Genomic DNA, 15,648 nt, shown 5'->3' on the forward strand with positions numbered 1-15,648 from the left:
TAAACATTTGTAAGAAAGTCATCAGTCAGTCATCAAGTTCATTTGTAATCGAAATGATTTCTTCTGACACATGAACTGATAAATGCTCTCTGTTAATGGTATAATGATTACACATGCTATATATTGAAAGGTCCGGTCCGGTTGTATACAATTCATTTTGTAAAAAATAATAACTTAAATGTTCTTTTTTTGCTAGAAAACCAAAAACTTACAGTAGAATTTCGATTACTAAGTAATCAAAATCTTTTAAAGGATCTGCATTTGAAATAAATCTAATTAATTTATATTTACTTTAAAACAAATTAAATAATGTATGTGGAACTGTTTTTTTTTATTTTTTTCCTTTCTAAATTCTGTGACAATTTGTAGCCAAACTGTCTCAGGTTAATTTTTCTTTACAAAAAACAAATTGAACAACATCTCAACCAATAAACAATCACTCAATTCGCCACAATTGCAATTAATGGGAAATTCAAAGCCAAATTATTTAAATTGAAATGAGATAAAAAAGTCAAATCGAAAAAAAACGCTATAGTAAGTGACACAGTTCAAAAGAAAATCGTACAAAAAATCGAATAGTAAAACCAGATGCAGATGTTGAAAAATTTCTATGAAATAAAATAAAATTTATTTTAAAAAACAAAAAAAAAAAAAAAACACACAATAAAAATAAAGTGTTAAAAATAAAATTTATTTTCAACCACAAACTGCCTTGGACTGCCTGCCAGTCAGTCAGGCCAAGAAGCAAACAAACAACAACAAATAAAAAAATATCAAAATGTTGCATGCAAACGTACTAAATACTTGCGCTGCCATCCGTTCATACTTTTAGTCAATCGTCAGGTCCGTCATTTAAGTATTCAATGTTCGCTGCCGGTCGCCCGAATAGTAAATAAAAATCCTTCTCACATATCGCTTCGAAAATAGTTAGTTAATGTAGCTAAACTTATAGTCAGACAAACCGTCATTGTTTCAGCCAAGTGGTTAGATCGTACACTTCGTAGTATTTGGTATTTAAACCTGCACTGTACGAAGGAGTCATTGAACTGCAACATTGTATGAAAAATATTTAATTTTTTTTTTCATGTATTTTTTCATATAATATTTTTTGTATTATTCACTTGCAGAATGTAGTTCAAATTTCTGTGTTTGCTTTATTATTGCTAGAGAGGAATTTAAATTTATCACATTTTAGTTTTTCAGAAGTGTCAAGTGCCATATTAAGCGTAATCGCATTGATTGTACCCATAACAGGTGTAATTTTTTTGGGTTTAAAAATGTGGTTCTGTATTTTTTATTTAATTTAATTTTAATTTATACTAACGGTACCCGGTTCGCGTTGCAGGCCCCTGATGAGATATGTATTAGCAAATTGACACCATAGTGTTTGTAATTTTTCAATAACATCCGTTGTCAAAGTATATACATAAGTACGAAAACAGTCGTGGTCGAAAACCACATTTTTTACACATCCGTTGTCAAAAATGTAGATTTTGTTTAATAGATATTTCATTCCCCTATGATCTTTCAATCAGGCCTTATTATGCGGTCAAACTGTGGCTGGTATCTCCCAAACTATTCATGATGAAATTTCACATAGTCGGATTTGAGATATTTTCAAGGTAATTAAAGTTGTTTATGGGCGAACTTAGGTATAATTTTCTCTAGTAAATTCCCATGCCCGTTCTACCTCCAAGTTTATATCCATATAAATAGCTGAAGATTACCAGGGCTTCATAGTTTACATAATTTAAATCCTTTTAACACACTCGTCTAAATCCTTCATCGGTTAATATCTTAGGAAGTTATAGCATTTAAATTCCTCCCTAAGATATGGGTGGTATCTCCCAAACTATACGTAACGAAATGTCGCATAGTCGGATCTAAGATATTCTCAAGTTGATTACAGTTATTCATGGTCAAACATCGGTATCTCGGTTCTATAATTTTCAATGTAGAATTCCCATGGCCGTTCAACTTCCGAGTTTATTCATTTCCATTCATTTAGCTGCAGATTTTCAGGCCTTCTTAGTTAAGTCCAGGCCTTCACTTTGCATGCATTAGATCCTTGTAACAGACTAGTCTAAATCCTTAATCGGTGAATATTTTAAGAAGTCTAAATTTTGTCATTACCCGTAGTAATGTTATTAAAATCCCATCCTGAATTGTCAAACATGTCGCAACGTGTTCCCCTATTGCTTAATACATACATATATGGTCCAGTCCCACTAAGAAACGGATATGAATGTGATGATCTACTCTCAAGTGAAGTGTCGTCGTCATCATGCTATCGTGAGCACAAGTGTACATATACAACATGCGATTGGCTATATTCGGGAGGTTAGTGAGAAGAAAGTCGGTTCATATTATACCTTGAGATATATGGAGATTGCGAAGAATATGGGCGACAGCACTCCGAAGAGAAAATCAGACTCTTCAAACTTGACAAAAAGAAAAGGAGTTAACCGATATCTTCTTCAAACTAATCTGAGACAGAGAGAATCCGATCTTCTGATGAGTTGAAACCTATGAAGAAAAAGAACTGTTTGTTTTTGACATCTTCTGAAGCGGAGAAAGTCCGATCAACCGATAAGTTGATTACAGAAAATAAACTACAAAAACGTTCCTTGTCCTCTTAAAGATCTTTCCTTTGAGTAAGGAAGGCAAAGCCAACATAGTTATGAAAAAGACAAGCTTGTCAGCTAAACTAATGCCAAATTTAAAGGCGCTTGAAAAGAAGTCCCTATCCATAAGAGGAAAACAGATATTAAAGGGGATAAGATGTCATACAAAACATGATAAGACTTTTGTAATACAATAAATAGGGGATCACGTTATTGATATTAAAGAGAGTGTGAGAAGCGAGTTCAAAGAGTGTTCCTTCGTGTAAGGAAGACAAAGCCATATTAGCTATTAGCATGTCAGCTAATCTAATGAAGGCGATTAAAAAGAGGTCCCTTCCAATGCGTAATAGGAAGGCAGACAATAAAGGAAATAAGATGTCATGCAAAACATCAGAAGTCAATGGTGATACAATAACTTGGGGATCCACCCTCCTATCGAAATCTTCCGAAACATACTGGAATTTCTAGACAGCCGAAATTTTAAACTAGCCGGAGAGAAATAGAAAGTAGATCTTGCAAGCGGACTTCATAAGATACATACATCATGTTTGAAACACCGCCATAATCGAGACCTTATAACTTTCACGCATACAAGTGTAAAAGTCCCCTTAAATGGCTTTAAATTAAAGTTTAATATCTGGTTCCATCTATGAAATATTCTTTGAAAATCTATGAACAATTTAACGTAGCCATTCTGAATGAGATATAATTCGAGAATTTTAATTAATTTAAATGCAATTTCAGATCAAGTCCAACCAACTGGTTTCCTCCTTTGACTTATCCTAGTCAAAAGTTTGAATTAAACGCAACTCAAGCCATTGTAGGGTAGTTTCAGAACATGGGTTAACTTTTATTAAATCTACCTAGGGGGAATGATATGCACTCGGTTTCATTAAGTAATTGTTGTCCAATGTTAAGAACTTAGTTTTCGGGTTAGAGATTGTTAGAATTTTCTAAAAAGTGTAATATCTTGCACAACAAAATGAAATTATTTCACACATTTAAAGTATTAAAGAATATTTGTGCAATAATTTTCAAATTTTTATATTAGGATTCCTTCCCTTATTATATGCATATTTAACTAGTTTTTTTATTACCATTATTAGGCTTGTAATTCTAGAATTTCTATTCCTCTGTCTACTTACTTCTAGAGTTTTTTTATTACACTTTTTTTGTAGTTGTACACATTATAAATTTATTATAAATTTTACTGCTTGTTGTTGTCAAAGTTTAATTATTTATTGTTGTTTTTTCTTCGTTCAAAAAATGTTGCTGCAATTATTTGTTAATTAATACGTGTGAGTTGTTAAGTGCAACACTTGTTTAGTATTTTGATTTAATTAATTATCGCCATTTTTTATTTTGTTTATTTGTTGTAATTTTTAATGACTATTTTTTTTTAATTTAATTCCTAAAAAAGTTGTACATTAATTGGGTTAATATTTACATAGTTTTTATTATTATTATTTTTATTATTATTGTTGTTTTTTACAACGTAAATTGTTGGAAATAATTTTCATTGTATTTATTCCTTTCATTAACAAAAAAAAGTTTCTTCAAAAATTTCATATAATTAAACGATGTGTTCGAATGTTATAAACAGAAAGAATTTTTAAACTTTGAAAACTTGCCTTGATAAACTTATTTTCAAGGACTTAGGCGAATATATGTATTGACGAAATTTGACGATATAAGGGAGCAATATTTATTTGTTATTGAAATCCATAATTACGATCAATTTAACTTGATCACAAATTCGCTTTGTATTGTCATAAACATACACAATTAATTAAATTCTATTTAATATTGCTTTTTTGTTAATATTTTTATTGCAGCTGCTAGATATATTTATTTGTTTGTTTATTCTTGAAAATCTTATTCATATAAAAAAAAAATCATATATATAAATAGTATTCGCATATTTAATTAATTGAATTGCAAATTTTTAAATAAATTTTTATTGCTATAAAATTATTTAGTTAAATATTTATTGTTATTGTTGATATAATTATGTAGCTACATATTTATTTCTAAAGCTAAAATATAAACAAATGTTTATTCATTCTATTTTAAATAATAATTTCAATTTTTGTTCGTGACTTTGCGTTTTCTGGGATTTTTGCATGGAATATTAATTGATGCATTTATATCGTTCGCACTTTTAGGAAGTTGGGTAGTATTATTGACTGTGCAGGAGGTAATTTTACTGAAACTAAATTAAGCGATCTAACTAGCCAAAGTCTCTCAAGAGAGTGATCTATAGGGAAATAGAAATTTGTAACGAAAGGAGGTGTTTAGTTCCAAATATTCCTAAGTGGCGTCCATGGGTGTAGATTTTAATGTTGAAGTCCAAACTAACTAACTAACTAACTAACTGACTGACTGACTGACTGACTAACTGGCTAACTGACTAACTGACTAACTGACTAACTGACTAACTGACTAACTGACTATCTGACTAACTAACTAACTAACTAACTAACTAACTAACTAACTAACTAACTAACTAACTAACTAACTAACTAACTAACTAACTAACTAAATAACTAACTAACTAACTACCTAACTAACTCTTAGGAAACGGATGTGTATAAAATTTAGTTTGCGACAACGAAACGTTGTTAACCATGCAACAATTTGTTGCCCATGATTACAACAATTCGTTGTCGCAATTTAAATTTTATACACATCTGTTGCCTAAGAGTTAGTTAGAGAGTTAGTTGTTTATTTAGTTAGTCCAATTCACAATCGGTGTTGTACGGTTGTATCGTAGTATGTCGTATTTTTTATACCATATACCACTTTAGTGTACTCTGGATTTGTGCAGATGTTTCTAAAGCACAATAACATTGGTCCTATACCCACATTAAAGTATACCAATCGGTTCAGAATCATTTTCTGAGTCGATTTAGCTATGTCCGTCCGTTTGTCGGTCCACGTAAACTTTGTAATCAAACTACAGGTCGCAATTTTGAAGATAATTCAATGAAATTTGGTACATGATATTCTATTGCCCCAGTGACGCCCCTGCATAGCCGAATATGGTTTGTAAACCTTGTAATCAAACTACAGGTCGCAATTTTGGAGATAAGTCAATGAAATTTGGCACATGATCTATTGAAAATAGTTAACATCGCTCGATTATTTTACCTAGTCCCCATACAACTGAACCCCCGAATAGAGCTTATTATTTCACCTTAATAATTATAGGGCCTCATTTGGCCCTAGCCCCTATAAAAAGCCCCCATCAATATTTTACCTGAATATCCACAGTTTTATTAAACATTCAATGGCTTAAGTATATCTGAGGCAAGGCACAGTTCAACGTAAATGCTTTATTATGAGAACTAAATCACATTTTATTCGGATACAGGTGTAGGTTATTATATGGTCGGCCTCGCCCGACTATAACTTCTTACTTGTTTTTGTTATTAATTTGTTGTTGTTTAAAAATGTGTTATTTGAAATTTTTTTATTACATACAACGTTACAACAATACGACATCGATTGTAAATAGAACAAAAGTGTTGTCGTACGTATGTATATTCTTGACAACGGATGTTTTTAAAACAATTTGTGTCGATTTGGAACCAGCCCAAGCCTCCAAGCTTAAGCAAACACAATAGAATATAGCGACAAAATTCAACACAAATAAGTTTCATATGACCCAAAATCAAACTGTCCAATTCTATTAGGATCGATTTATAACAATTTTAACTTGTTTAAAATATCGATTATATCAATGAAATTCGACATAACTAAGTTTCTTTCGAGCTAACATTGTTCTATTAAATTTGATGAGGAACGGTCCATAATTGACCCTACCCTCAATTAGACCATACCCCTCATATAAGGTTCCCTTTAGAAAATTACTTTATTGCTCACTATTGGCTTAAAAATAGGAGTAGAAAATCGATCAACCAAAATTTGTATTAATCGGTTCATAATTGATCCTTCATTTAAGGTCCCCTTCAGAAAATTACATTAACGCTAATAACTGACTAAAAATACAATATCGGTCAATGTTTTTATCTAACATATGCCCCTTATACTACTGTTTAGGTTCTTTTGTCGACAAGCTATAGTAAAAATGTTAATTATTTTAATCACGATAAGATTAAACCTATAGAACTTTTAAGATCCATTTCGAATATATTGCAGACAACTTTTTCAGCTTATTGCAATGAGATCAAAATTTTCAATCGGTAATAGGTCCCTGACACTCTTCTCAAGAATATGATGTTTTATTTTATGTTATATTTAGTAAACCTATATGCTACGTTTGAGTGGTATATGATTTATATTTTAAAGCTTTTAAAATCCAGATTTCCTCAATTATGTAAATCTGGAAACTTTATTTAATTTCTAAAAAAGGGTGACAAATACAGTCTGGTTTCATGGGTGTGGACTATAGAACTTAAGCAAATATCATTGCAAAGACAATTACATATACACTTTTATTTTGCTAAAAGCCTTTTAAACTTATTCAAAGCACGTACGATTTTTGCTCAAATAAGAAATAAACAATTTGTTTAATTATTTTTTTATTGTAAACAATAGACTATAATAAATCTGAATATTGAATAGAATTAAAACTTATGTTAAACAAACTTACATAAACAGAGTTTACTTATTTTGAAATAAAATTGTATTGCATTTTTTAAGATAGTTTTAAAATTATAAGTTGATCATAATAATGTTGTTAGTTAGTTATCTTTAAAGGACTTTTAATGGTTCAAATGTGGCCTGATTTTGTCATACTTTGTATTATAATCATTTCTGATTGTATAAAACTGATTTGAGCAAAATATTATATTGATATTAAAGTGGTAGTACTTCCAAAAGAATAACATTTATAACCACTTTAAAATTAGTACTAAATGAATTTGTTTACCTTCTGTGGAAGTGATATTAATTGACTTCCGAAGAAGCGATAAGTTACTAATTACTTTCTGAGAATGACTTAAGATGTAGTGAATTTGGTATCAAATAAAAAGAACATCTCTCCTACGACAAGCCTGTGTTAAAATCATCACTTATTTAGGTCTTTTTCAGTATTTCCATGGAGTAAATTCTACTTATTTTTCGCTTCTTTGGAAGTTCTTTTTTTGCTGGACATAATTTAATTCTCTATTAAATGAAATTCATATTAATTTATTTAAATGATTAGCAAATTTTAAACATTATTTCTTTATAATTATTATTCTAAACAGAAAATTATTTCTATAGCTTGCCTATTAAAGTGTCATAAACGTTGCTATACCCTACACCACTTTAGTGGGGAGGTTATATTGGGTTTGTGCGGATGTTTGTAACGCACAATAATATTAGTCCTAAAGTATATTAATCGGCTCAGAATCATTTTCTGAGTCACTTAACCATGACTGTCCATGTATACCTTGTAATCGAACTACAGGTCACATGATCTTCTATTGTTGAAAATGGTAAACATCAGTTCATTATTTCACCTAGACCCCATACAAATGAACCCCCCGAATAGGGCTTTTATGTTTATAAATGAAAGTCTATAAAGAAAAGTTCTCTTCCTTGATGACCCTCATGAACTTTATAATTATAGGGCCTCATATGACCCTATAGTCCCTATTAAAAGCCCCATTTAAAATTTGGCTTAAATGTCCACAATTTTGTTCTAAAATAAATAGCTTAAGTATATCTGAGGCAAAGTGCAATTTAACTTAAATGCTTTATTATGAAAACAAAATTACACCTTATTTTAGTAACAGGATAAGGTGTAGGATATGGCCGTCCTCGCCCGACTATAATTTCTTACTTGTTTTATAATTTTTTATTTTGTACAAAAATAAATACAATAAACTTAAACAATTTATAATTATTTACTTAATAAGTATGCCAGTAAGCAAGTAATTAATTAATTAAGGCGTCATCAAGTTTAGTCGGTTCAGTTTTTTTTTAATTTATATTATACTGATGTTATTGTCGTCAACAACATTAGTAATGATTATAATCATGATGATGTTGGTGGTGATGACCTTAAACAGCCAACGCCTTCAATTAATAGTCGGAGTAGTTGAAAATATGGATGTAAGTGCAAAATGCAGTGAAAATATTACAAAAAAAACAAAGACATGCATTTAATATGCAAACAAACAAACAAACAAACAAACAAAAAAATATATAAAACAAACAACTGAAATGTAAACAATTATTTCAAACAAAGACCTCAATTTATTACAACACGTAAATTTATAAGATCTTCTTTTTGTTTTGTTATTCGTAATACAAGAATCAACTGTAAATGACCTAATGACTAAAATACAAAAGACGCACGCACTACTGTCTGACTTTCGCAGATATTTTAAAAAAAGAGATATCAATTTCTAAGAACACTTGACATGATTGGCCGGTCGTCTTTTTCAACCACTTGGTGAGCTTCTGTGACGTATCATCACCGCCACATTGTGCTTCTTACATGCAGGAGACAGTTTAAGTATAAGGAATTTCCCGTCCAGTATACGTGCACTTTGCTCAAGTACTTGAGCTATCTAATCTCCGACCATTGCTGCACCGTTGCTTAACTTATGTAAGGCAACGACATTACTTCCGTTTACAACCATGCATATGGGTTGGCCTCTGTTGAGTCGGCAACAGCACCTAGAGACGTAACCGATAGACCGAAGTACGAATTCATAAATAAGAGTTTTCTCCGAACATACCTGGACAAAGAAGGAATATTCAATGGCATCACATGTATAAGATACCTTTATCCATCACTTTGCACACTTCTCATCCAAATTTCGACAGGATCGTCGTAGGTATATACATCCATCCTGAACAGCCGCGGATCCAGCTCGAGTGTTTGGAAAGAACTTTTGTTTTTTTTCACTTATATTCTTTTTTCCTCATTTGTATATCTTGTATGAAAAATTTTCGGTTTGGGGGAGGTGGGGTGTTGGTAATTTACCTTTTTCCCCTCGTGGATCCGCGTCTGATCCTGTATCATATACATTTAACACAAACTCATTTCCAACGCATAGCAGAGTACTACAGTCATTCCTCTGTAGGGTATCTGTTGTCATTCGGCAACAGCCCCGAACTTATCTCGAAATATTAACATTACCGTGCATCCATCTTTTAACAGTAACTCAATTATCTCACAAATTTCGGATTAAACCACATTCATTACGTGGATCCGGAAGGAACCTCAACCAACTAACCAGCCAGCCAGGTAGTCTAGAGGTACTGGTAGCACAGTGGGTTGCTACACCACCGAAAGCCCCTAAAGAGAGGAACAACAACTCGTGTGTCGATTTCCGCTTCGTGAAGACGGGAACTAGTTTTATTCAGTTCATTCTCTGTGTTTTTCCCAGATACATCGGAATCACCTATTACCAGGGCAGCTCTTCATCTCATTAAAAGATACCCAAATACTTTCGTAAATTTCCTACCCATTGATATATAATATCAAGTCTTTGCTAATATCTCTGCTCACACACACTATTGGTTGTTTGCTCTTAAAAACGATTGCATGGTCCATTGTCTTACATCAGGGACCACGTCTGCTCCACATACTGTGCAGAGACTGTTTAAATATGTTTTCGTGGTTGTTTTAACCAAGGATGACGCTTTTTTCCCTAGCATTTTCTTTCGCTTTGAAGGAGCTTTCCTCTCTATCACTTGTAAAATTCTAAGTGGACATTTCATTGGAAAAGATATATCTTGTCTTTGTCAGTATTTTGTAAGACGGTAAAATCTCTTCTCCTTGAGTTTGTTCTGAATTTTTAGTACCTCGGAAGATCTGATACTATCTGTCTCAGAGACTTAAAGAGAATCCGAATATTAATCCAATATGATCTTGAAGGGGTTTATTTCTTTAGAAGTTTATATGAGTCGTGCTCGCCTTCAGAACATCATACTTGCCATTGTGTTCCCCACTCTTAAAATGATGATGAAGATTTCATCGGAAAATGTATGTCTGGGTTTTATTGGTATATTGAAGAGTATTTTTTGATGAGTTTGTTCTCGCTGTTACCACCTCGAGATATCTCATTCTCTTTTTTCAATTTCTTTATTACCAGTAAAGGTTCATTTTTCGCATACACCGTAGTAGGTATCGAAAACGAAATTTCATATATCTGTTCCGAAAAAAAGCAAATGTCGCAAATTTATGGGAAAAATCGGTAATAGATTTCGTCTTCGTTCTAAGAACTTGATTGATAATACGGTATATCCTTCCGATTGTATTAGGATTAACCTAATTTGTTTTTCTGCAACATCTCCTTCAATTTTCTAGTCTGAGTCTTCAACTATTCTAGTCTTGATCATATGCTTTATTATTATTTGATCTTTACATAGATCGTTTGTGGGAAGCGTCCCCATAGTCTGGTATAGTCCGCTGGAACTAAAAAAATCGTATTCTGAGGCATATCAGAATACCCACTAGGAGAGATCATAAGTAGAGTAGTACATATTGTGGGGACGCACACTGTAGGACGACTATCACAAGTTTTTTTAAATGGAATATTTCGATTTAGTTTACTTGATCACAGAAAATATTTACAAAATAGTTTACAAAATCGTTGTCCCAATTAGACGTAATCGTTCAATTCACAGTCGATGTTGTAGCGTAGTATGTCAGCAGCTGCTACAATAGTCTTAAAAATATTGTTAGTATGTTCTATGCGAAAGCCCTTTACAACTCCTACAACAATATTACAAAAGTTTTTCGAATGTTGTACGAAAGTTTAGTGTTGTCAATTGTTCATTTCAGCATATAAATAAAAATTTCAATAGATTTTGACATAAAAACGATAAAGTGATAACACAGAAATCACAAACAAACAGCTGTTTACTAAAACACTTTATATAGATATGATTGTGAATTAAACGATTTGAATGATATAAACTTATAATAAAAATAATAATAATAAAAACAAAAATACTTACAATTATGGCCAAATAGTAACGATAATCATATGGCAGTGGACCATCGCCATTCATAATGAAATTTTGAGTTCTTAAAAAATGATCCAAAAACCGAGGATGATAACCGATCACCTGCGTTACTTGATCTAATTCGAGATCATCCATATTGTATTCACGAACTGAACACTAAAAAGATAAATAAAATTAAGATTAAAATAATATTTAATAAATAATAAATAATATTTTCTAATTCTTTTCTCTATATAATGAAATTTGCAACTAAATGTTTTTTTTTACATTTTAAAACAAAAACAAAGTTGCTGACATTACAAAACCACTAAAATCAACATGTTATTGTGATTAAGTTTTATTTTTTCTATATTTAAGGCCAAGTTTGTTTTATAATTTCTTTTGAAAATATATTAAATTACTAAGTAGCCATGTGTATTGTTAATTGTAATAAGTACAAAATAATAATAAGTTTTGAATGAAAATTAAAGAAAATTACATTCTAATACAAATTCACCACAAAATAAAGTGCAAAAAGTATTGTGTTTGAAATTTAAAACGTTTACAGCTTACAGCTACAATTGAGGCAACTAGCGTCAAGACACAGTTTATGACATTTCACTACCAAAACAAGCAAGTGAAAAGTTTAATCTAAAGTCAAAGTCTACGAGTTGTTGTACATTATTTGTCTTACCAAAAAAAAAAACTAACACATAATGACAATTTAAATTCCATTTGATTGCTCAAAACAAACAAACAACAAAGCAAATAAACAATTTTAAGCAAAAAAAAATTAACAAAAAAAATTTAAACAAACATACATTTTTAACCAAATAAGAAGAAAACAACACATTTTATATGGAAGAACTTTGTACTGGTACAATAAACCGCCTGTAAAACACTGAAATGTAAGAAAATATGTACAAAAAAACCGAAACAATTATAGTCGTAACACTGTGTCCCGGGATGGGTTGTGATGTGACACGATGTGTTTGTTCATGTTTATTCAAAAATGGTCTTATGGCACACGTACGTGTTTTGTATTTTATTTTTTATTTTTTGCGTTATTTGTCAGAAAATTAAAAAAAATAAAACAAATAATTGTTTATACCACGGCAACTTGTTAAATAAAGAAAAAAATGTGTATTTGTTAATTTGTTACAACAAAATATACTTAATTGTATATAAATGACTATATACATAGTTATCTTATAGATAATATACCTAAACGTATTAAATTGCAAAAACAAAGAATTGCTATCCCCCCACCCCCTAAAGACGTATTGAAATCGTTATTAATAAGTTAATGTCCATTAATTAAAGATATCAATATTGATAACACTATTTCCAATAGAAATATCATTCAATCAATCAATTCAATTCCTTATTGAAAACATCACATCAGTAATTATACGAGAGTAAGACCGTGAGCGATTCTAATGCTATGTACGGCTGTTAAATCTTACAACATTGGCAGTACAATGTTCAGAAAATGTCTAATGTCTGTCAACTTACAAATTTTGTCTTGCAATATTGTCAGTAATGCTTTTTCTTACAACGTTGCAAAAGAAAAATTGTATGTTCGGAAGATTGTTTGACATTTTCTGAATTTTATACGGACAACGTTGTAAGTTCTGACAACCGTGTATGACGGCTTTAAGTTAACTGACATTAGTTAGTTTGAAAGCAGGATGTATACACATCAAATCCGAAAAAATACACCTAGTCCTCTACCGGGCCTGTTGTGCGCTCCCTAATCAGTGTCATTTTGAAAGTTCTTTCGAAATAATTACATTTTTGTAGAAACCATTTCAGATAGAATGACAAAATTACTTTTTAATGGAAAAAATAATAGACTAGCAAAAGTCGGGTAAGCAAATTTGTAATTTGTCAAACAAAAATACGTAGTTATTTACCCAAAAAGTAGCTACTTACATTTTTCTCCGCTATTACTTGCCTACTTACCGAGTAAGTAAAGATTTTCCTGGGTATATTCTTACATCTAATTTTTTTCCTCACACAGTGAAGGGATATTTTTGTATAGAGATAACCTTCTAAAAGTTAGGTCCAGAAATATCGACTGCCGATTCTCCATCTATATGTTAGGATCCATCTTTTTCAGAGGATAGATAATTTTCTGATAGAATCGTTTCAATAAGACTAATAATGTTTTTAGTAGAGTAATATGGGGTGGAATCGTTTAGAGTCTGTTCAATAAGACTAAGTCGTAGATATGTCTAATGGTATAATAATGGTTTTTTGAAGAGTAATATATCAACCCTCTATTTGGAACCTGGTTGTCACAAGCCCTTCGCTAGGTTTAGAAGGGTTTGCACTATAAACAAATGCATATCAATTTGGAGGTTCATTGTAATTCCCTTCAAAATGGTGAATTATTAGAATTATTATGTCCTAAAGATTAAAGAGATAAGTGAGAATATGTGTGTCCCTCTATAAAACCCAGCCCAAGGAGTGACTAAGTTCGTAGACAAAAATTAGTAAACTGCATAAGTCAAGACCTGCAATATCCCCCATTTTTTCATGCCATCTATCCTCTAGTAATTTCAGCCTTATATTCTGTATCCTAAGACAGTGGCAAATTATATGCTCAATAGACTCTATGTCCAACTCGTCATATTACTATACTAATTACTGACAAATGCTCTTATTGTGCTGTGCCCCGTTAGCATCCCTAACAGAATCCTTAGAATGCGTCTACCCAATCCTATAAGTATTTTGGTAGCGACCACAGCAAGTTTTGGCCATGGGGCCTTTAATACTTTGCAATCCAATCTGCTATTTTAGTACTGATCTATGATGTCACGGAATCTTTAGAAAATTAATCTATAATAGTGATAAATGGGTGGTTTTATAATCCTTTCTCTGTCGTGTACATAAAGGTTTGAACTTAATCTTGCCAGTTTGTCCGCAACCTCATTATCATATACATTAAAGTGACCCGGCATCCAAAACAGTCTAATGGCAAACAGTTTTAAAATAACCCTAGGGGCCTTTCTACATCTCCAACCAGGCGCGAATGTCAATGCTCTGAGAGCAGCTTGACTATAAACATAAATCCCCACAACCGCCCCCGAATTGATATATCTTATCAACTCCGTAGCTTTTCAGATTGCTAAGATCTTTTGAATATTAAGATTCAATTCAATTCAACTTAATTAAAAACTTTAAAACGAAAAAAAAAACTCATTTATCATTTTAACATCGATACCACTGTGACTTACTAATAAATTCTAACATTTCTAGTTTAACAAATACTAATCATTTAATTTGGCACAAAAGAACGTGTGCCAAATTATAAATTTTTATACAGAAAACATATTTGGCCAACAAACTAATTGTCTGAATTGAAAAATTTTGATTTCTATCAAAAAACAACTTGTCAAGTTAACTGACAGTTTGAACATTAATCAAACGTCATTAACAGCGTATGAGCAGTTAAAAATACTGGTAATTATGTAGATGATCAGTTGTTCTCAAATGTGTATATAATGTTTCGGGGGATACTTAATGTCTAGTAAAATGTTTAATTTAGATATTAAAATAAACAAATGAATACATAATAGATTTAAATCAATAACCAGTAATTATTGAAAAGAGGTTTTAAATAATTAATATAAGTTAATAATAAAAAACAAAAAGATCAGAAAACGTTAATAGATATATCATTATTCTGCTTAAAGCACTAACGGGAGGTTCCGAATCAAGTTGTTGATTTCCAGACTACAAACATGACTACACAATAGACTAGACTAGATTATAGACTAGACTATAGACTAGACTATAGACTGAACTGTAGACTAGACTATAGACTAGACTATAGACTAGACTATAGACTAGACTATAGACTAGACTATAGACTAGACTATAGACTAGACTATAGACTAGACTATCGACTAGACTATAGAATAGACGATAAACTAGACTAGACTATAGAATAGACTATAGACTAGACTAAAGAATAGACTATAGACTAGACTATAGGCTAGACTATCGACTAGACTATCGACTAGACTATCGACTAGACTATAGACTAGACTATAGACTAGACTATAGACTAGACTATAGACTAGACTATAGACTAGACTATAGA

At 31.3% G+C, this 15,648-nt stretch overlaps 1 protein-coding gene across 5 annotated transcripts in view; it reads right to left on the reverse strand.

Annotated features, from left to right (window-relative positions):
- LOC111680074 (sestrin homolog) overlaps positions 1 to 15,648 on the reverse strand; it is an 89,753-nt gene that overhangs the window by 8,327 nt on the left and 65,778 nt on the right. For all 5 annotated transcript variants that reach the window (XM_046955650.1, XM_046955646.1, XM_046955648.1 and 2 more), the window contains one exon: positions 11,550 to 11,714. In XM_046955650.1, coding sequence (XP_046811606.1) covers positions 11,550 to 11,714 — 165 coding nt within the window. The remainder of the gene's footprint in view (positions 1 to 11,549; positions 11,715 to 15,648) is intronic.

Source organism: Lucilia cuprina, chromosome 6, assembly GCF_022045245.1.
Source record: "Lucilia cuprina isolate Lc7/37 chromosome 6, ASM2204524v1, whole genome shotgun sequence".
Taxonomy (NCBI): domain Eukaryota; kingdom Metazoa; phylum Arthropoda; class Insecta; order Diptera; family Calliphoridae; genus Lucilia; species Lucilia cuprina.